General features: G+C 38.1%; 1 protein-coding gene across 1 annotated transcript; it reads left to right on the plus strand.

The window, feature by feature from the left end:
- Positions 1–9371: 9371 nt before the first annotated feature.
- LOC139718680 (endoplasmin-like) lies at positions 9372–22068 on the plus strand. Its single transcript, XM_071630139.1, is given in 19 exon segments — positions 9372–9517; positions 10418–10523; positions 11036–11177; positions 11559–11675; positions 12164–12289; positions 12586–12785; positions 13195–13306; positions 14002–14086; positions 14621–14738; positions 15327–15516; positions 15986–16156; positions 16968–17037; positions 17040–17107; positions 17109–17210; positions 17812–18063; positions 18549–18685; positions 19362–19596; positions 20630–20758; positions 21523–22068. Coding segments are annotated over 19 exon segments (2436 nt in total). The 5' UTR covers positions 9372–9465; the 3' UTR covers positions 21547–22068.
- The last annotated feature ends 2068 nt before the right edge of the window (positions 22069–24136 follow it).

Genomic DNA, 24136 nt, shown 5'->3' on the forward strand with positions numbered 1-24136 from the left:
CATATATATATATATATATATATATATATATATATATATATATGTAGAGAGAGAGAGAGATGAGTAAGAGATAGAGAGACACACACCTTGAGGAATAGATGGGAGAGAGAGAGAGAGATAAAAACACTGTAAGTGAAAGAGAAAAGTAAGACAAATGGTACATGACAAAAGAATGAAAGGGACGTACAGTAAGAGAGAGAGAGATATATATAAAAGACTGAGTGGACAATATATTGAGAGATGGATTAAAGGTATATAGAAGAGACATTGCCTTTACAGATGTCTTCTAGGCTTTTAGTACTCAAAACATCTCAACTGAAATAAAGTAGATTCAACTCATAGTCTTTTAGATCGAGAAGGAGATGGGTCAGTGTCTATTCAAAACATGTAGTGGGACAAAGAGCGAAGGAGATACTCGAGACAGTTTGTAGCTTGACGCCGAATTGATATTATATCACTAGGAGAGAGAAAGAGAACGAAGTCTGGATCGAGCCAGATTTCAGAATCATTCCAGTGATTTCTGCCTCCGTCTGTTGGGTTGATGAGAAACAGAGTATTTTATTTACAGATTCTATCTTGCAAATGCCTGTATGGAAGCAAAAAAAAAGAAAAAATAGCCTTTCGGTCTGAATAAAAGCAATCATAAACAAACAAATTGATTAGTATGCAGCGCTTATCAATCATAGTGCGATATTTAGGAATTAAATTGTATGCAGATAAATGAGCTCTTCTAACTCTGAAACTATGGGACTTAGATGAACTTTGATGTCATGTTGCTGCACAAATCCACATTGCAAATTAATTGTTTATTGCAGTGCACAATCAATTATATCTCGCCATGATGAGTGTATTATTGCTGCGATGACAAAGATACTTCATTTTAGATAGTTGTCATGCTTTATCACAAATTTCTATTTTACCTCAAATCATGATACACAGAGTATTAGATAATGAGATATAATTTGGAATTTTAATGTAACACCATAAGTAAATCAAGTATTGAGGACAAACTGTGTAGAAAGAATCTAAAGGTACAAAGTGCTTCCAAATTTCTGTATGATCTATGCAAAATATATATTTTTTACAAGGATTTCTTATATATATGCAGGTGATTTTGCTTGTCACTCCAAGACATCAGTATTTCACTTGAATGCATGCCTTTGCTGACAAAAATGCATACTTTTTTTATTCTGCTGGGGAAGTGTGGCTATAACCTGTAGAAGGTGGTGTTTTGATTCTTTGTCCAAATTCGACATAGTGCTGGAATTCTCTACTCTCTGATTTCTTGTCAAATTCTCTTTCCTCTCTCTCGATTCCCAACATTACCCTAATTCTGACCTAACTGGACATTTGCTTTATAGGAAGGTGCTAACATACTCCTCTTTGCCTCTGTATATGCAATCTAGAATAGTTTGGTGTAGATGGAAAATAAGGTTTAGCATTAGATAAATATTGATGCGTATTGGAAAGAGCTAATGTGGAAAGTAAGCCGTGGTGATAATTTTATGATCTTGTAAAATTTATTGTATTAAGAATGAAGGTGTATGGACTCGCACATTATATTATGAGAGTACTTCAAATGATTGTGAGAAAAATGATTGATGAACGTGATGTAAAATTTTCATCAATGTTTTCAGGAAAGAATGTAAATGTAATCTTGCTTGTCTGGGCTCTTTGTCAGTAGATGTCACAAATACAAACTAACAGCGTGTTTGCCCCAAACCTGCTATGGTTTCGACCTCTAACCCTCATATATTTGTCTGTTTTTTATCTATTTATTTATTTATTTATATTTTTGTGATTGACAGCAATGTGTCCTTGAATAGGCAAGTAATTAAGTACAGGCTCTTCTCTCAATATGTTGTATTCATTTCTGTGCGATCCCATCAGCCACGTTTCTAATTTTACCTAAGGGCCCAGTTTTGCTGCCTCATTAATTAAAGTGCATAGAATTTAGATCATAATATGTAGTGTGTTTTCCCCGCTTGTATTCATCTAGAAATCATCTTGACTGTAAGAGCCCTCTGGAAATATAAATGTCTTATGTGTGAAGTGCGCCATAGGGGAGAGCTGTGTCTTTGTGCCATAATTGAAGATGTAGACGTGTAACGTATAAAGTCTAGATTATATTTCTGCCATGTGATTGATTGATGCTTCTCATTTCTTTCTGATATTTATTTTGGGGGGTATTGAAATGACAAACATGCAGACTATATATTTATGTATTTTGGTTGCACGCTTTTTGTTACTATGATTTTTTTTTTTTTTTTGGTGGGTGTGTGTTTCATCTAATCCTAATCCCAACATTTCTGTTGCTTCCATATCATGATTTCATGGTAGTTATGAGAGAGGAATCCTGAAAGTATACTGGAAAATGAGAATGTTAGTTGCTGAATGCATCAGTGTCTGATAGATTTCTACCAATGAATGGATGTAAATTGAATTTGACTTTTATGGACAGTGTATAAAATCTTGGGCCACATTGGACATGCTATCATCATGCATTTAGGGAAAATTTAATGGTTTATTTATTAGTAATGCACATTTCTTCTCATAGTAACCTGCAAAATTTTCCTATTAGTGTGCACAAATTAGAGATGCAATGTAGGAACATTCATTCAAAAAAGGTTTTAGGAATATCCAAGCATTGTACTCTCGAAGTTTGTATGAATTCTTTGTCTAATCATTCCTCCAATCAAAAAGCACATATATAGTTGAATATTTATCCCTGCACTCAATATTATTTGAGTTAAGTGATACCAAATTATTTTTCTCAATGTGAAATATTTCCTGTAACGTTTTTATTTATTTCCAAGTGATTTGCCAATCCTCAAGTTCAGTTTATGCCGAGCCCACATATATAATGTTTTGTGTTTTGGGTGTGGCTGTGTGGAATGGAGGAATTAAACTTTGTCTCAGTAGCTGTGAGTTGTTTTACAGTTGTTCTAAGTCTGTAGCCAACTGGCTTCCTCTGTTAAAAACGTCATGGAGCTGTGGAAGTTCTTCCGTTGTTTCTTGTCAGCTGGCCTACGTTATGAATGTTATACAGTGTATTGATGGGGGTGAGAGTACAAAATGAAATAGCAATAATGAATATCAAGACTTTATGTGGAGCTGATGAACTCTATGCAGATAAAGTAGCATAGTGTTGTTGTTTTTGTCTGTGTCATTTTTGTATATGTTTAAAAAAAGTATTAACCAAGATGAATATGTGATGGCATAGAAGATTTTAGCTAAAATGCTAAGTACAGTACTAATGAAATTGTCAGAATATAGTGTAACATGTGATTGGGGGCTGTGTCCTAAAGCGATACACCCATTGTTCTCCACTTACAGAAAAATGGGGGACTGTGTGGACACTTTAAGTGGATGCCATGTATAATGTTGTGTATATATGTATTTATGAGATTATTATGTGTATGTATATGATATTTTGTATGTAAAGATCATGCAATGCCCAAAATGTGCGGTTCCACTCATGCAATTTGTTCACGGTACACAAGAACATGAAAAGTGGAGATAACTGCATATTTTCTTGTACTCCCAACAGTTCGTGTTATGAAATCCTGTTGGAGAGAGATTACTTGTAAGAAGAGTTATGAAGTGTAAATATGTTTTTTAAATATGTATTTAAAAAATAGATGATCATGATATTTCCACACCAGCCTATACATTCTTTGCATAAACCATCTGTAAAGTTGCCATCTGTTTCCTTGTAATTCTGTTTTGCTGTCAGAATGGTCCAAACAAACAGTGTGCACATCCATTTGTATGTTTCTCTAACTGCTCAGAAAAATACATTTTGAAATAATTTCGTACATATGCACAACTCAGTGTGTTTCACGAGTTTTCTCTTACATGGCGCGTCGTGAGTTAGTTTCAACATGATTTTGTTGCATGCATGACACCAAAAAACTAACCTGAAATCTATCATGTGAAAGAGCTACAGTATATGAAGGGCACGTTTTCCTATCTTCATTTCAATACGGGTCAGAGTATTATGTATGTGTCGCACCGGAAAGATCGCAAGACGCGGCGTGTCGCATTGCGTAGATTGGCTGCTGACTCAATGCTGTGAAAATGCTAAGATTGTGATCGAATTTTCACTCTCTATACAAAACTTGAACTTTACACAGATGAAGATGTTAGACCTGGCTGCCACCTGTCCCGAGCTCTGCTGCAAGCACAAATGCTTAATCAATTATTCATGTGGAGAGCACCGCTAGTCTGAATTCTTGACACAGTGAATGCATGCAATGGAGTAAGCACATGTTTCCATGTGCTTGCACACACCACATTTCAGAATGAACAAAGACTAGGGATAGGGAGAAACATATTGTCCACGAGACTCACTAAAGTACAACCTCATGGTGCCCCTCTTCGTTTTTTAATTGATCATACTCGCTCAAGTTTCACTGAAATAGTACGGAGATCTATTTTCAATACCAGTTTCAAACTTGATCTAGCTTCTTGAACATTGCAAAATAAACTTTGATGCTAAAAACTACTATATTGAATCAAAAATAGAAATAGGTATCAAATTAATGAGCATAAGCTCTATAACTTAACTAACCATCCTTTGCACTGCGAAAGCTAAAATGCGACCTCTGATGTATCGCGAAATCTCGTCAGTCTCAAGGGCACAAACTGCGTAAACGTGATTCTGAATACATTATCGCACACGCTGCGGACTGACTGCCTTGTTGCATGCATGAATGATGGTGAAAGAGATGATGAGAGAGTATTATGTATGTGTGAAGATGAGTGGAAGAGAAAAAAGAAAGATGTTAGAAAGCAGTGTTGGATACCAGGTGCATATTTTTGTAGAAACAAAAGAAATACAGGGGTGCGTGCGATAAAGGCGCCCCCTCTTTATGGAATTCCTGGATCCACCCCAGGAAAGGTAAGAAGGAAGAAGGAATGAAATGGAGGAAGATAAGGGGAAGGGAGAAACATATAGAGACTACAAGTACAACCTCACTTCATATCTATAGTGACTTTAATTGATAGACTAAAATTAAACCAAACAGATGGTATAAGTTTCATCAAAGTAGATGTAGAAAAAGAAAATTACATTTCACAACATCAAATATATAAAAGCAGATAACCTCAAATGTATTTAATCATGTGTAGATTAGGAATATTTCATGATTTCCTGATCAATACACCCACATACACCCACATACACATGTGCAACTTAGACGAGGTGACAATTTCATCACCTAATCTAGTCTCCTGTTGACCTGCATACACGTACTATTTCTGATCGATATGACGATAAAACAACAACAACTTGAATCTTTCACATCAGACTGTTGGTTTTGTTGGAATGACCAAACAAGTTTAACAACAATGAGAACAGGATCATTGTGACTTGGGTTGTCTCTTAAAGGGGAAATCCAGTCTAAATATTAGTTTGTCTGATAAGAAAAAGTAAAGTACTGTAATTTCAACAGTAAAATTTTGATCAAAATCAGATGAAAAATAAGGAAGTTATGACATTTTGAAGTTTTGCTCATTTTTGAGGAAACAGTTCTTGAACTGTCAATATGAATATGCAATTGGCAAAGTGAGCATGTCATCCCCTCATAACTTGCCATATAGTAAATGTACATTAAATTTTGAAAATTCCAGATTTTCATCAAACGCAATTATGCCCGAGGCTCAAATCCTGATATATCAAACTGATCAACATTCTGAAGTTACTCAACCAGGAATAACATCATGCTTCAGATTTCAATGACAGAAACATTAAATTTTCATCATTTTTGTACATGATCAATGGAAAATTGTGAGGTTATGACATGGTCAGCTGACCCATTTGCATATTCATATCCACTGTACCAGAACAGAAATTAGCAAAACTTCAAAATTTCATAACTTCCTTATTTTTCATCCGATTTCAGTCAAGTTTTTACCATTAAACTCATAAGACTTTACTCGTTTTTATCAGACTAACTTATTTTTGGACTAGATTTCCCCTTTAATGGGTGAATATTATCATAAGGTGATGACATCATCATTTTGTTGTACATGAATGCGTAATTAATCAATTTCACTGAACATGGTCTTTCTTATGTCATGCTCTATTTTGATGGCATTTTTGCTATTCTGAATTTGCTTTCTTTGTTTGATTTAACTCTGTTTACACACATGGATAGATCATCGCATCACTTCAAGGAATAAGAAATAAATGTGAAAAATAGGAAGTAGAAAGAACAAAAGATTGAGGATAATCATACTGTATCAATAAAGTAACTGTAGCTGCAATTAAATTCTTTTTGAACCAATGCATCAGGTTTATACCTTTACAAATGATTTACCGACCCCCACTTAAGCCTCCCTCATTCATCAATGCTTCCATAATGGTTTGGCTCTGTGGATGGTAATTTGCTTATGTGATTTGTTGTTGTTGTTATTATTATTCAATCTATGACCTTGGTTGGGAAAATGTCAATCACAAAGAGATATGAAGATAGAGTAGGCGTGCCTTAATTTCTGTGATTTAATTAGTTGTCTCGTTTTTCCTTCCCAGGTAAGTGTCATTTTTCTTTTTTCTGCCAGGCAGTGCTCGAAAATTAATTGCAGAGTACCAGTACTTTATTGACAGTGTGTGTCAATCAAAAATCATCTGCGTGTGGTAGAGATATAATAGAAGGACAGACACATCATGAAAAGAGCTATAAGAGAGAGTGATGGTAATTAATATACACTACTGTGTTTTGGTGGTTGGAAGGACATGGCAGGGAGGATACATGGAAACATAATGGGGATAGTGGTGTGTGCGTACTAAAATACATTATGTATTTTAGTACGCACACACCACTATCCCCATTATGTTTTCATAGTACCTTTTTTTTATTTGGCAAGATTTGATGTGGGTTTGGGAAGGACTGGATCGGCGCTCCTCGCCTCCAACAAATGGCCAAAAATGCACAATGGAACAGTAGAACAATTCATCCTTTCACGTGTCATAGACGACATTGTTTTGCAGAAAACGCACACAAATGATCGCATATTTTGAGGCAAAACAAAAGGAAGGTATATTCACCTCTTGAAGCCGAGGTCGTCTTGATGTTATTAGAATTCTATGGACCTACATATTGGTAGGCATAATCAAGCATTGAGAAGCAGCCTATTTATAAATCAACTACTCATAACATTTGGCAAAGCCTCATTTATGATATCCAGTCATAACGAGCAGAAATTCCACTTCTTCTTCTTCTTCTTCTTCTTCTTATTATTATTATTATTATTATTGTTATTATTATTATTGTTATTATTATTATCATTATTATTATCATTATTATTATTATTATTATCATTATTATTATTGTATTTTTATCGTTATTATTAATATCATTATTATTATTATCATTATTACTATTATCATCATCATCATCATCATTAAAACTGTATTTTAATATTAAAAATGATAATACTAATAATAATACATGTGTATAGCACAGTTTCCATAAACGTTCACATTCAAATGCACTTTATCATAGGATTATTAACATTAAAGAAACAAGTTAGTTTTTAGATGTTTCTTGAAGATGATGAGAGATTGCTTGTTGAGAAAGGTTTGGAGTAGTTGATTCTACAGTTTGGGAGCAGCAGATGAAACTGCTTTATCACCACGTGTGGCCAGCATCCTGGAAGTGGGGTGATTCAGTGTGATACCTTGTGAGGAGCGGAGGGTGTACCGGGATGGATGATGGATGTTTATGAGTTTGGATAAGTAAGGAGGGGCGAGACCGTGAATACATTTGAAAGTGAGGAGAAGTATCTTGTAGTGGATCCTGGACCTGATGGAAAGCCAGTTCAGTTGACGGAGGACAGGTTGAATGTGGGAAAATTTGGATGAGCCTGTGGCAAGTCTGGCAGCTACATTTTGAACCCGCTGTAGCATTGTTATTACTATTCTCACTATCATCATCATCATCATCATTGTTATCATCATCATCATCATCATCATCATCATCATGATCATGATTAACTTTTTCTGTTCCATTGGCAATATATCTATGTGCAATATCAATAAAATGCTAAGTTGATGGTCCTGAATGTTAAAGATTTGCATTCCCGTGATAAGTCTGTACGGATAAAATGAATATAGCGCCAGTCATTTCGTCAGACAGGCATGCTCATACCACGGACCTACAGTAGGTCCATGCTCATACCAAGAAGGTACTAGGCGAGTTCACCTAGTACCTCATTGCTCATACCACGGAGGAGGGGAGAGAGCCAACCTCCCTGCTTACACAGAAATGATTGGAGATGCAACTTTCAGTCAATACATTTTGGCCATACTTGGATGATTTAAAAAAGAAAGAAAGAAGAATCCGTTTGTTTTGCAGGGAGAAGAAACTCTAATTAGATAGCTGATACTGCTTTGCAACAATGGGATTTGTTACACAAACGATTGGCTCACAATGGAGTTGCTAATGTGTTTACATTAATGCATAACTTTATTTCTTTCTATTGCCGTTCTCTCTCCCTGAGTACTCTCTCTACTCTCTCTCCCTTCCTCTCTCTCTCTCCGTCTTATCTGTCTTGCTTGCTTTCCTTCGTTTGTTTCTTTTTTTCCTATCATTGTTCTTTCAGTCATCAAACGACACCCAGTGATACTAGTACAAATAGTACACAAACAACTCGTCTGCAAATCCAGTGCAGTAAACTTACCGACTTCAACCAACCAACCAATCAATCAATCAATTGATCTAGCGGGGATTGTGAGAGACCCGGATATTGTCCTCTGCTGGTTCAGACCATAGAGATATACGTTTAGTATGTATCTCTAAGGTTCAGGCATATTATGCAAGTTGATTTCTTTAGGTTGTGTTGTTGCTTTTTTGTTTTATTTTTTGCTCTCATTTATTGTCACATAGAATTATTATTTCACATAGTAATGTCCACCAGAAATATTTACAAGATCATTTAAGAATGTTTTGACAATCAGAATAAATAGAGAACCTAAAATTGGCTATCTATTCAGTACACCCCTATCCATGAACATCCCCTCTTCAAGGAAAGTCGATGATGATGAGAAAACAACAAAAACTGATCGTCAGTGTGTAGTACACACCAGTGTCTATTCATTTGGGCTGCAACCAAAATTAAATGCCCCCCCTCAGCTCCATGTGGTACCACGCGCCGCGCCCCCTTCCACTTCATCATCAACTCAGCGCCAATCACATTGGTCCACGCATAGGGCTCGTCAGCTGAGTTGGGCTAACGTGATTGGCCGGTGTGCGCTCTAACCCTCGGCGTGGTGTGCAGGGATTGGTCATGATACACGTGTGTAATGTCTGATCTCACGAAAACACACGTAAGCGCTTGGATGGTGAAGTTATGACAGGGCTCAGCTGTGTAGTAAGTGTACATGCCACAAAGAAGCTGAAAGAGGCCAGCGTAACCTCAGTTGTCCAGCGGACTGCTTGACTCGGTCAGAAATCGTGCAAAATGATGAAGAAATTCTGGTTTCTAGCTGTAGTTGGCGTGCTGCTTATGACAGGTTAGTGTGATAATTTAGCTATTTGTTCTGAATGTATGGAATACGAGTCTTCACTACTCTTACTGATGCCAGTCCCATCTCTTGCTATCTGTGTGGTGTTCTCTGAGAAGTGGGTTTGACTTGATAATGATAGCACCGGTTTACCTGAGCCTGTAAAGTCAGTAACACCTGAAGTAAGAATGCGTTTCTCATTAATTCATCTGTGACACATTATGTCTACTAGTGAATGTAATGTCAAGCAGTAGAAGGAATGTTACTTCATGTATAATAGAAAATTTGTGTCACATAGTCGCAAGTGAGGGTTTGCTGTGGTTCGCCACGCCGCGCCGGCAACATCATTTGCAGTGTATCTGGTAAATTTAGGTCGTTTCGCTTATCTTCAGCCATCTTCCATTTTAGAAATTTTTAAAAAAGGATAGCTTAAATGCGTTAATGTGAATTCAATATAAACAAGGTAAAGAAATTGAATTGATTCATGACACAATACAAAGTGTAGACTAGAAGGCGCCACATTATTGTTGATGAATGCAATGCCAGGGTTAATGTCTTCTTACAGCTACAATCAATATCAATGCCTCTTTGACTGATTGCATGGTTAAGGAAAACATTGTTGGCATTGCAATGAGTGACAGTGCAGTTTGTTCTTCCTTGTCTCAACTCCATGCAAGTCAATGTGTGTCTAGTAACAAAATCAGGATACTGTTTCATGAAAGTTGTCAGCATGGACAAGTTGTCATTCTGTGACAATTACCGTAACAGTCATGCAGTGACCAGGGCTTCTTAGCCAATCAAAACCAAGGATTTTTCTCAAATTGTCAGGGCTGACGCCTTTTCATGAAATGGTGCCCAGGAGTTGTAGGCCAGGCGTAATTTCTTCTTATCACTCCTAATTCTCTGCAGCATGCGCGTCAGCAGCTGATGGTGAAGAGGATGTGGATGCCACGGTGGATGCAGACATTGGAAAGAGTCGAGATGGATCAAGGACAGACGATGAAGTGGTGGAAAGGTGATTGTCTCCTCTTGTGTGTTGTGATGTTACCATACAAGTGTCTCATGTTTAAATCAGCATGTGAAAATGTGTCATAGCATCGAAGCAAAAAAGTAACCACCTGATTATCAATATTATTATTATTGTATGATGAGTAATGAAAATAATTCTTGTTGAAAACTGATCATTATCAGTAATTTTTCTTGTTTTTTTAGGCAATGTTCTCAGGAAACCTTCAATGTCTCAAGTGAACTGCATGATTCTTCACAGGAGATTCAAGTACAGGATGTATATGAAAGCCACAATGTTAGACATAGATAATGCTTGACTGTGCCTGCATAACATCTGATACTTGTTTGTTTGTTTCATGGAAAGATACAATCTGAGCTACATTTTGTTGACACTCGTCTGCTTTGGACTTATCAAAATTGCAAAAGCAAACTACAGAATGGCATACACTTGTATCAGTCCTGTCGATGTCTAGTCTGATTTATAATTCAGTATGTTTTTCCCATTCCTTAATTTCCCAGGGAAGAGGAAGCGATCAAACTTGATGGGCTGAATGTTGCCCAAATGAAAGAATTGCGTGAATCAGCTGAAAAACACATTTTCCAGGCGGAGGTCAATCGAATGATGAAGCTCATCATCAACTCACTTTACAGGAATAAGGAGGTATGTATAAAGTGGGGTTGCCACTTACAATTTCTTTCATTCTGAGCATTACATTATAAAAACACAGAAACACGGTTAATGCAACTAGGCTTTCAGCCACTGTATAAGCTCTGTTCCTGGTTCTCGAGAATATTAGCCCTCACAAGCGAGAACTGGCAGTCAAAATGTAGAGCAGTATTTAAGTTCATTGCCGTCAGAATGGATTACTTGCTGTTGATGGCTCTATTGTGTTGTTTATTTCTGTAATTGCAAATTGTGTGTGATTTTAGATGGCTCTTGCACAGTTTTTTCATAGGGATGTTTTAAGAAAGCCTACCAGGTTGCCAGCAGAGGCAGCACACTCTGTAATGTCTCATCGTCTTTTCCTGTGTGTCCCCTCAGATTTTCCTTCGTGAGTTGATCTCGAATGCCTCCGACGCTCTAGACAAGATCAGGTTGACGTCCCTGACTGACAAGGCGGCCCTTGATGCCACGGAAGAACTCTCCATCAAGATAAAGGTGAGGGGGATGTGGTTATGGCACCATACAGAGGTGATAGACCAATGTCTGAAGCTTTTAATGACCCTGCATAAACAAAATAATAGAATTAACAAAAAGGAAAAAAAAAAAAAGAAGTTTGAATCAGATGGTGGACAGTTGCATTTAATGCGAGTCCCAGTACAGGATATTGAGAGTATATGAATAAGGCATGAAGCTCAGCTTGTGGAAACTTGTAATATGGTTTTATCTTGAGTTACAAAGTACAATAATATACTGTCACTTTTTCTTACTTCAGAGAATTTATGTGTCTCTGTAGAAGAGCTGTTCATTTTATTCACCAATGAACATTCTTAATTGCATGCTTTGAAATAGCAGGAAAAGAAAACATTGTGCATACTCTTCTTTGTACATATTTAATGATATTCATGATTAAAAATCCACAGATTGAATATTTGATCCCTCATGATGACCATGTATTGTTATAATTTTCTGTTTGTGTTGTGTAGGCTGACAAAGATAATCATATGCTGCATATCACCGATACCGGCGTGGGGATGACCAAGAGCGACCTGATCAATAACCTGGGAACAATCGCCAAGTCGGGAACCAGCGAATTCTTTGAGAAGCTATCGGTGAGTTACCTGCGCAACAATTCACCATTCACTGAAAACATGCGGAACTCTGACATCCATAATTGCCTCGTTCTATGTCCATGTTGCTTAAACAGTGTCCCATATATTCGTTTGATTTTACTCTGTTGATCTGAGGTAACGTGAGTGGATTTGCACTTTGGGAAAAGAAAAGAAAATTAGTGTTTGTGCTGAGTATTGAATATGATACCAAAACAAGGAAGTATCTCACAAGTGGTGTACTCTCAGCCTCTTCCAAGTTATCATGTCTTTCCTTTCTTTTTTTAAATGTCATACAGGAAATGGACTCAACAGAAGCCACCGACCTGATTGGACAGTTTGGAGTCGGCTTCTACTCGTCTTTCTTGGTGGCAGAGCGCGTCATTGTCACCTCAAAGCATAACGCCGACGAGCAGCACATCTGGGAGTCAGACTCTGGAGAATTCACGGTCAACAAGGATCCCCGCGGAGACACCCTCAAGCGTGGCACAACCATCAGGTGAGAAAAAAAAAACACCTGTGGTGTAATGATTCCCTGTTACATGAGATGTAGAAGGACGTATGTCCTGTGGAAAGGGACAGAGTACAAGTTTGTGATTATCACTATTGTATGGTTCCACTTGAATTCTCATATGAAGTGTAAGGTGCAACCCTCTGTAACTTGACAGAGGTATATGTGGGAACTCTGAGAGGTTTGAGTTTCACAATTTTTTCAATTCATGAATGGATATTTACCTATACTAAAGTCATTGCTAGAGAAATAGTCCACATGATTGTAAATGCATGTGTTCTTGTGTCTTATACCATGTGCAACTAATGGACAGTTCAGAGCATTTCATCATAACAACTGTTATATTAATCTAATGTTACATAAAGCTATATTATATTTCATCAATGTTTCACTTCAGCCTGCTCCTAAAGGAAGAGGCCTATGACTTCCTGGAAGCTGACACCATTGAGAAGCTTGTCAAGAAGTACAGTCAGTTCATCAACTTCCCTATCTACCTCTGGGCCAGTAAGGTAAATGCAAGAATCTTAGTTGTCATAAGGCAAAATGGATTGTCCATTTGACATCTCTTCTTCCTGTAACAAATGGCAACAGTGTTTCATGAATTTGTCATTAGATGTCTGTAAAAGAGGTAGAAGCATCAGATTAACCTCAAACAAGAAGACAATGCACATCATATGCATACATGAATTGGCATCCACTTGGGATCAAGAAAACTAAAAATAATCAACCCTGTGACCGCTCTGTGGCCCTAATTAGCCATGATTGTACCCATCTCATAATTTGTGATTCTTTTGACGATATGTGATTTGACCTTTTGAAATGATTTGCCGCATTTTGTTGTTGTCAAGAGAGCAAAGATGCTTGTGTTATGTGCTTGTTTGAATATTTCATAAAACATGCTGGGCATTAAATGAGGTGTAAGGAGACTACATAAACAGTTGTGAAAGCCATCTGGGGAAGTAAAATAACAAGCAGTTGTGTTTTATGGAAGACATCAATGAAACTTTTTATGTTTAAACATTCTCCAATGAAGGCATTCTCCTGCAAATCACTGAATCTGAAAAAAAAAAGCTCTTGACTTTATGACCTGCATTGAGAATTAGCCTGGAGGGCAGATGACGTGTAAATTCCCAACTTGCCTACTTCAATGGCAAATTTTGAATCCCCACTTTATACCAGATAAATATTTGATTGCTTCTGTTAGACGGAGACTGTTGAGGAACCCATTGAGGAAGACGAGGAGGAGGATGCAGAAAAGGCTGCAGAGGAAACAGAAACAGAGGATGAGGGTGAGTTGGATGATAGCTAGAGACCAGTGTAGAGAAGACTTCTTTTCAGCGGATTCCCTTTCCCTCACACTGTGAAAAACTTCACCTGCAAAATTCATTGTCAGTGTAGGGCCTGCATGGAAGTGGTTGGACAGAAAAGCTCACAAAAGGGTTTCAGTGAAACTGTATTGTAAGTGATATCTCATATGTTATTAAACAATCATCAATAAAAGTTATGACATTGTCAACATATTTGGATCAACATCAAATCATTTATCTTGAATGAAAATTGTAAATCATAAATCTTGTAATTGAAGTTCCACATCAAGACTTGATTTTGTAGTCGTAAAGTGAAAGTTATTTTCAAATGTATGAATCTGTGTCCCCAATACTGAGATGGCAGTAAATTTGAAGTCAGAACATCAGTCTCAAATGTGTAAATGATTTTAAGAATGAATCATATCAGCTTATTGAAATGATGACAGTTTTAAAAAGATAGGAACTCTTCCATGAGTGTACTGCAGTTATGCAAACTATGTGTATGTTTTGTCTCAGATGTTGAGGTTGAGGAAGAGGATGCAGAGGGTGAGGACAAGCCCAAGACAAAGAAGGTTGAGAAGACAACGTGGGACTGGAGGTTGATGAATGAGAACAAGCCAATCTGGACCAGGAGGTAGGTGCTGAAAGTTTGATGATTAGGCAGGCAGGGTTTTCCTATTTTCACTCTGTATTTGTTCATTCACCGCTGCTTTGATATTCCATTTCTGGTTGATGTTTAATCTGACTAAGTTATATCATTTCTTGTCAGTGTCAAAATGTCCCTACATGCGGTATGTGGTGTTGCTTGACTCAAAATGCAACTGTATTCAGACAACATTGCAGTAACATATCTTTGTCCTATAATTTGCAAGGTTTTGCGGCATAAATGTTCACTTTGAGTGTGCAGCATGGATTTCATATGGTAGAGCGTACAAAGTTTGAATATCCACAGACATTTAAGTCGTTCATGCTGTATGAGCGAGATTTGGTGTCCCTGGCCTGAAATTCATAAAGACTTCCATTTTGTCCACACACTGTAGGTGGATATTCGAATGCTCGTGTTCAATGCCAATCAAATCAAACTGTAGTCTCGGTATGCAATGAACAACGAATTTGTGTTTTGTTAGTTTTTGTTTTGTTACAAATCTTATACGTTCGGAAAGAAAACTACAAGTGAAGCCGGTCACTCATTTCTCTTTGTATTGCTTTGACCCCTGCCCAGCCCCAAGGACATCACAGACGAGGAGTACGAGGAGTTCTACAAGTCCTTCACCAAGGAGTCCGACGCCCCTCTGGCCAAGACCCACTTCACAGCGGAGGGCGAGGTCACCTTCCGTTCCATCCTCTTCATCCCCAAGAAGGCCCCCAGCCAGATGTTCCAGGACTACGGCAAGAAGTTTGACAACATCAAGGTCAGTAGTGATGAGGTGGAACAGATATTTGAAAAGCTTCAGTTTTGAAACATGAGTGCTTTTCTGGCACAGAATGGGAGCATGCCAGCAAGCACAACGCAGGAATAGTTGGTGTCAAAGTTGTTAGCCAAATCAGACATTGTGAATTTGCTATAAAAAGTTATTTCATAGCATTTAGGTTGAAGATGTTGCTCGGTGGGTGTTGTAGGATGGTTCCATTTGTTTTTTAAAGTTTCTGTTTCCTCGTAGATGCTTGTAAACATGATGCAAAATGGGCTATTCCTCCAGGTTGGAATTAATCAAATATATACACATTACTTTCATTATTTTCTCTATCAAATGTTGATAACTACTAGTAGCTTAATTACTGATCATTTCAATATGTTCATAGCAAATGATTCAAACTTTGATATCTGAATCAACCATAATTTATTCTATTCATCCCTGAAACAAAAATGTGCCTCCACAGCTGTACGTTCGCAGGGTGTTCATCACGCACGACTTTGAGGACATGATGCCCAAGTACCTGAGCTTCATCAAGGGCGTGGTCGACTCCGACGATCTGCCACTCAACGTCTCCAGGGAGACGCTTCAGCAGCACAAACTCCTCAAGGTCATCAAGAAGAAACTGGTCAGGAAGGTAAGCCAACATGTGTCTGTCGTGAAATCTTGTGAAATATTGTGTATGTAGTTTATTTTGTGATATCTTTATTTCTTGCAATTTTCGCGAGTTGACTGGTATTTGCAAAATCAGCCTTGAGCAACTCAAATGCACTTTATATTGTCTCCATGGTGGGAAGATTTTCTCCTCAAATCTTCAACCACTTGCAAAATTGTCATACAAGACCCAAATAGTGAAATATGTGGCATCAACAGTAATGCATTCTAGTATCTGTCTGTTTCTGCTCTTGCATGCCTGTCTCTTCAAGCCACTATTAACCATTTGCAGATTAAAAAAAAAAGCTTCAGTGCTTCAAAATAGTTCTGAAATGTAAGTTAGGGATAGAAACAACCTGTGTAAAAATGTCGATTAGTATAATCAATGTTATGTACTGTTAAATATACAACAAAATGTGAACAATAGTTTTCTTAAAAGTGTTTCTAGAATAAACCGTCTACAGGTATGGCTTATTGAGAAAATTAGTGATATCTCCTTATGTTCGTGACTTTGTTGCAAAATTTTTATATGATAGGATGTTTTGTGATACAATTGCGCTATACATATGCAGTGCTCTGGTAATACAGTCAAATCTAAACACAGCACCAACAAGAATGCAACTTTCTTTTCCCACCTAACTTGTTATGTTGGTCTTTGAATTGTTCATAATCATTTCCTCTGTGATGCATACATTGCCTGTTACAATTTGTGTATGTGTGTGTGTGTGTGTGTGTGACTTTTGGATAAAATTGAATGGAACTAATTCATGTCATGGTCATGTCCACCCCACCAGACCCTGGACATGCTGAAGAAACTGGACGCAGAGGACTACCTGGAGAACTTCTACAAGGAGTACGGCGTCAACATCAAGCTGGGCATCATCGAGGACCACAGCAACCGATCCCGCCTGGCCAAGCTGGTCCGCTTCTACTCCTCCAACTCGGACACGGAGCTGACCGGTCTCCAGGAGTACGTGGAGCGCATGAAAGAGAAGCAGGAGACCATCTACTTCATGGCCGGCAACGGACGGAAAGAGGTGAGGGGATGACCGGTGGTCAGATGGATGGATGGATGGATGAATGGATGGATGGACAGAGTGACTGACTCACCATTGGGTTGGGTTATAAATAAGAGTAGTATCGAATAGAATACTGTATATACCATTTATTTAGTGAGTCTTATTTTTCACGAATTGGGCTTTCCCAACAATTTTGCAAGAGCTTAAATTTGTGATTGTGGAGTACAGTTCTGAACCGAGAAATGAACATTCATTCAATATTCATGTTGGGATCAGAGGTAATATTTTGCCATGTTTTTTAATTCTTCGAATAGCATGCGCCTTGCAATATTTGTGAAAATAAAAACCTTGCAAAATATGCGGTGTATATAGCAGATAGGGACTAGCAGTGATAAAACTCACATATGTGACTTCAAGGAAAGCTTAGGAATCAAACTCCCCACTGTTTATGAATCATTTTCATCATAAAAGTGTAGCACACTACGGATCACCATGCACGATGGTTTTCCCAATAGACATGGGCTTTGGACTGTTTTATTCAGATATTTAAAGGATTACTAGAAATGACATGCAAATGCTCCATCTAACAAAACTGTATATCACCCCCCTCCCCCATTAGGTGGAATCATCCCCCTTCGTTGAGCGACTCCTGAAGAAGGGCTATGAGGTCCTGTACCTGACGGAGCCCGTCGACGAGTACTGCATCCAGTCCCTGCCCGAGTTTGAAGGCAAGAAGTTCCAGAACGTAGCCAAGGAGGGGCTGACGATAGGCGGAGAGGATTCGGAGGCTGCCAAGGAGCGCATGGAGGAGATGGAGGCCAAGTATGAGCCCCTCCTCAAGTGGCTGAAGGAGACCGCCCTCAAGGAAGAGGTGAGCTGATTGTATTCAAATTGGCAGCTTGATGCAAGAATTCATTATTTGAATATGCAGTACCTGCTGTTATAAGGAATAAGAATCAGCATTTGCTATCAGGCCTTAAGTGAGGAGAAAGGCCTTCTCATGGTTTCCAGTATCCCTCCGCAAAACGCCAAAATGATTTTAATTACTAACCACTAATTTTCTGCTACAGTGCAACGTCTTATGATATTGTGACGCCAGAGTAAGAGAGCCTGCTTTGTGAAAGAATAGGAAAACATTAAAGTAAAATGCCAAGAAGATAATCAGGAATGAGAATGAGCAATAGCAGACCGATTCAAACTTTGAAGCCTGATTCACAGCATCCCAACCTAGGTACGTTTCAGGACAGCACAGTGACAATCCTAGATTATCCAAAGTAGTAGTGATGCTAACTATAGAGTCGTGGATACAAGTTTTATATGAATGTTCTATGTTTTCTTTCTCTCTTCTGTTATTAGATCAAGGATGCTAAGATCTCCAACCGTCTGAGTGACTCTCCCTGTGCCCTGGTCGCAAGTCAGTACGGCTGGTCCGGTAACATGGAGCGCATCATGAAGGCTCAGGCCTACGCCCAGGCAAACAACCCCAACACTAAGTGAGTCCTCCTCTTTTCTTAAATGCCTGTACCCTTGTTTGATGATGGTCACTTGGGTTTTCGTTTTCAACCATAGCTCTGGTGCAAGAAACAGTTAATGGGTAGCTTGCACGCCACCTCCCATGCCATTCACAGATTGTATTTACACTATGTACTCCTTGAGCATGAGTGACATGGCCCTGCAGGTCCAGTACTCAGCTACATTATATGTATGTTTTAAAGCATTGGGTCCGGCCAAAAATGGTGCAAAAGGTTAATCATAACATGCACAAAGTGTTAATCAATCTGTGTGGGATTGTATGCTATCAGAGAAAGATGATCGTTGGGTCTAGAGTATTTCTTTTAGGGCTGCAGAAGAAAAAAAATTCTCAATAAAGCAAGATATTATGGTGCCTGTGCAATGAAAATGTTAAAGGTATGTCTGACACAGATTTCCAAATATAGTTTTAAGACAATGTAGCTTTGTAGGACCTTGCAGGTCGGATTTTTCAAACTGGATACATTGTTAAATAGTACCTTGAAGCATTTGCAATTGACCCTATTCTTGCTGGTGGTAAAAGCAATCATGTTCATATTGTAAAAGTTTTGCGTCTGTGGTCCCATGAAGCGCATAAAATGGTTCTGGATTAAACTAGAGGATGCTATTCTCCTTTTCCTCCCTGACACACCCCCACAGCTACTATGCCTCCCAGAAGAAGACCCTTGAAGTCAACCCAAGGCATCCCCTCATCAAGACTCTCCTCACCAAGGTGGAGGCTGACAGCGAAGACGACACGGCCAAGGACCTCGCCGTGGTCATGTACGAGACGGCCGTCCTCCGGTCCGGCTTCGTCCTGCCCGACTCTGCGGCCTTTGCCGGCAGAATCGAGCGGATGCTGAAGATGAGCATGAACCTCGACCCCAATGAAAAGGTCAGTCAGTTTTGCCAGCAAGTTGCTGAGTAATATGGTTTTTATATCACCATATTTAGTATGATTTCATTTTGCCTCATCCAAACTGAAAGTAGGTGGTTTTGAAATGAAAAAAAAATATATATATATATATATTTGCTGAAATTTGATTTAGCATATCTATCGAGTTCGTCTTCCCCATTTGTTTGTTTGTTTTTGGGTGTTTTTTTTTAACCAAAGTGTTTGCACATTTGTACGTTGCTTTTAGTTGTTGTTGTTATGTCTTGGCAGTTTTGCAGTTGTTGTTTTCCTAGGCAGCTGTAGCTGTAGGTTGGATCAAGATGTTTGTTATGTGGTATGCACATGACTACTTCTGTCAAACGAAGTCAGAAGACTTTCCTAATATTCACGTTCATGTGTATAAGTTTTGTTGCAGCTTTCCCTTAACTGCCTGAGGCTAATACAATATATTGATTTACTCCACAGACAACAGTGATGGTGCTGCAGTCACCCATCGTTTCATGTTGTTTTATTTATGAGCAAAATAATACACTGTACATTTGAGGAAAAAAGAAAAGAGTGTACAAAAAAAAGCAAACAAAATATCCCCAAATTTCTGACTTGGCAGAGACTCCAACCCAAAGTACCTTCTGATCTGGAGATTCTCCCGCCTGAAACCCCTAGCAAACGGGAGACTCAAAGTTGATGTATGCGAAGCGCGAAATTCCCAGGGTTCTAGATGCTCTCTGGTGCTGTATCTGAGGCTTATTTATTCAACATACGATAGAAATATGTAAGAAATCCTTTCCAACGGGAGACAAAGAGCCAGGGCGGCAGAAATTAAATCTCAAACGGGAGAACGGGAGATTTTGCAAAAATGGGTTTTCGGCGGGAGATCTCCCGTCGAAAACGGGAGAGTTGGAGTCTCTGACTTGGGTGTAGAAAGGGTATTTATTCATTTGCTGTTCAATTTGATCTTGGAATCTTTGTAGCGATGGGGATAAGTGGCTGCTGACAATTTTGTTTTTGTTTTTGTTTTTTGTCACCTGCGCAGGTTGAAGAGGAACCAGAATATGAAGATGAGGAAGCAAGTGATGCAGATGAAGAGGAGGAGGAGGAAGAGGAAGAAGTGAGCGATGATGATGACGACATAATTGAAGATGATGCACCTGAAACAGATGATGTGAGTACAGAGGTCAAATGTTGAGTTGACGACATTTGTGAAAAACGTTCATGTCCGGCAAGATAGTGTGTTAAAGGCAGGACTTTACAACCATCACTCCGTTTACGAACCCTGTTTCCACTAGATGAGAGTCTTCATAATTGAAAATGTAATTTGTTATTAAAACAATCTTATTTTTGTTTTTGTTTTTCATATTTACCAATTAATCATAGGAAGGATCGTAATGCAATACATTATTTTCAAGATGGCACGTCCATGATGAATTTGCACATTTACACATGATGTTAAGTGATAAATTTTGCACCGATTTCAAGGGGAAGCTGAGATCACTACCGTGTTTTCATGTCACAAGCATTGAAAATAAAAAAAAAAAAAACTTGTCAACAGATCTTGTCTACAAGAGATTTATGCTGTTTGAAAGAACACACTTTTCAGACTCTAGAGCAATTCACTTTTGAAGGAAAAGGATGTATAATCAACAAAAAAGATAATTCAGTCACATCTGATCACAATTTCTATTTCTTTTTAATTGGGGAAAAGGTCAAGCTCTCGGCTTCTCAAGACCTTCAGAGCACAGCACAATCTCTGTAAGAGTTGAAAAACTTTTAAACCATGACCAAAGCTCTTTTTAATAACTTTGAATTGTGTAACATTATGCACACGATGTAGAACTAATGAACAGACCAACTTCCAATTACAGACAAAGAATGATCGTGAAAAGAAGATGTAACATTTGTCAAATGTTTTGCCTTTTTTCTTCACAGTTGGATTCCCACGATGAGCTCTGAGAGGAACCTTGATGTCAGTGCATTTGTAGATAAGAACTGAGACTTTGGGGGAAACCCGTGGGGTTTTGAACTTCTCGTCTGTATATCTTGTGCAAGAAAACCTCACACCAAGTTTCTGCATGTGGCATGTGGGACCATTCACCAGATCGGGCGTCTGTTCGGACGAGATAATATCGGCCGGAGAGGAGGAGAAGATACATACGAGACCAGTGTTATCGTCCCGCTCTTGGAGAATGCCCAAACATTGTTGACACCGAAGTACTCTTTTAAAAGCAAATCGTATCATTGCATCATTGCAGATTTCATCTGTGAATTCTATTATCATCGTTTTTGCTTTTGTGTTGTTGTGACACATTTTAAAGTCAAAAGCCATTGACTTTGAAATGAGACCACATTTTGTTATGTTGTCCACGAGTATCTGTTTAATTTCAATAGGGACCTTCAGAGTGATGAATGATACAATACCAATATGTGAATTGTCAGCTGTAAAATGGTACTGCGTGATCCAGAGTATAATGTCCACCATCTATTTGTATGCTGAATTGGCCAAATTTTCCTCTATTTTACACTTGGACACCTCATTACCGTTTGTGTTGCACTAGTCGAGTAGTGATTGATAGGGCAGTATCAGTGGATTCAGTGCTCATGTGTAAAGATGGCATTATGCATAACCTCCTCTCTCTTTTTATTCAGAAATTTTATTTTACTTTCAAATTGAATCTTGATGCAAAAATGTGCTATATTAGGTGGAGAAGTGTTTGTATGGAGGAGGAATGCTTGCGTAAAACTCTTTATTTATTGAAATCTGGCTCAGTCTATTTCCATTCTGTGATTCTGCTTGGGTTCACATTCAATACGGAAAATAGTGTATCCATACACACTTTCTTACTGGCCCTTTTCACTTGTGATTCTCTTTGATTCTCAACCTTTCTGTTCTTCTAAAACACCGTTTGTGAAACGTGATTCATATCGATCTAGTGCAAAGCAAAACCAATTTTTGTGTCGTGGTTGGTGAAAATGAAAATAAAGTTTTCATTAAAAAGAAACCTAAACATTCTTTGTACATTTTGTATCTGTTACATCGTTCTTAGTACTTGTTGATTTACTACCATATGTACCATAGTGAACATCATTCTACAAACTGGTCTCTATAGACAAGTCTTTAAGAAATATTCACTTGTATAAGCTGTTATTTTCGCAAGGGTTTTTCGCGAATTTTGCTAATCACAGTAGGACTGCCAATTTAAAAACACGCGAAAATGTCGCCATGCTTACTCCAAGACAGGGCATTTACATAATAAGCCACAGTGTCAATTAGCGAGAACAACATCTCACAAAAATATCTGTGAACTCTCCATTCGCGAAAATGCATGTATCTGTGCATGAAAATAACAGCTTATACAGTATTATGAGAAAAGTATATTTAGTGACTTATTCCAAGAGCAAAGAACCTAAGAGTAATTAAAAAAATAATGTTAATGATTAAAATTAATGAAAGAAAAACTCTTGGCTGTGACGATAGGCAATAATAGGGACGATGAGGATTAGTGTATACAGTCAACTCCATTTAAGTTTATCTTGACGGGACTGAGGAAAAATGCATTGACTTGAGACATTAGCTCCTGTGTGTACAGAGGAATAACACACTAACGCCTATAAAATTAAATTGGGACTTTTTATTTTCACTGACTTGGCCAATTATTTGGCATGTGCGCCATCATTTTAAGTGGAGTTGACTCTATTTATAGAGCAATCTTCACTGATGCAAATTGAATTTAGGTATAGACACACATATTACTGTGATTTTGTGAAATTAAGGCAGTATTAGACAGTCCAGAATGTGTCCAGAATGGCAGCAAGAATGTTTAAGTGTGGTATTTCAAATTTTAGTCTTGAGATGGCAGTCAAAATTGCATAACTGATTGCACATCAGTAGTAATGCTCCTCATTTGTATTGAATTCAAAATGAGACTTATTTGGAATATGTGTTATTTTATTTTATTGTTATTATTATTTTTAGGAGGGGTGGGTAGGGCTCAAGATGTCATGGACTTCCAGGCTAATCTACAAGTTATGACTACACCTGTGTTTGGTTCCTGTTGTAGTCCTTGATTTGTGCTAAACAGAAAACACTTGAGTAGGAACAATATGTCCTATCACAACTGCATGTCTCTCATTATAATGCATGTGTCACAGAGAAAATGCATCAAAATTATTTTTTTTTTTTTCTTTTTGGGTGATTCCACTCTGTGTTCGAGTGGACTTTACAAGACAAATGATATTGTTAACCAGTTTGTCAAAATGAGACCCGAAATATGAAAGTTTTAGAAATTTTCTGGTTTCGCGTTTTCACGAAAGAGTGAGGACGGTCACAGCCACATGTGCAAACAAAGCAGGTGGTGTTGTCATCACCTCACAACACAAAATATGAAGTATGTATTTTTGGTTGCTAATACAGCAGTTACAACTCTTCCTCTAAAAATAATTGTTATTGTAACTTAGAAAAATGGGATGCAACTGATCACAAGTTATGCCATTCGTTTTCATCTGATACATTGTGTAAGAAAATTTGGTAATGGTCAATGTGTAG

This window comes from Diadema antillarum, unplaced genomic scaffold, assembly GCF_040938485.1.
Source record: "Diadema antillarum isolate AM-2024a unplaced genomic scaffold, OU_Dant_1.0 scf00000098, whole genome shotgun sequence".
In the NCBI taxonomy this organism is placed as follows: Eukaryota; Metazoa; Echinodermata; class Echinoidea; order Diadematoida; family Diadematidae; genus Diadema; species Diadema antillarum.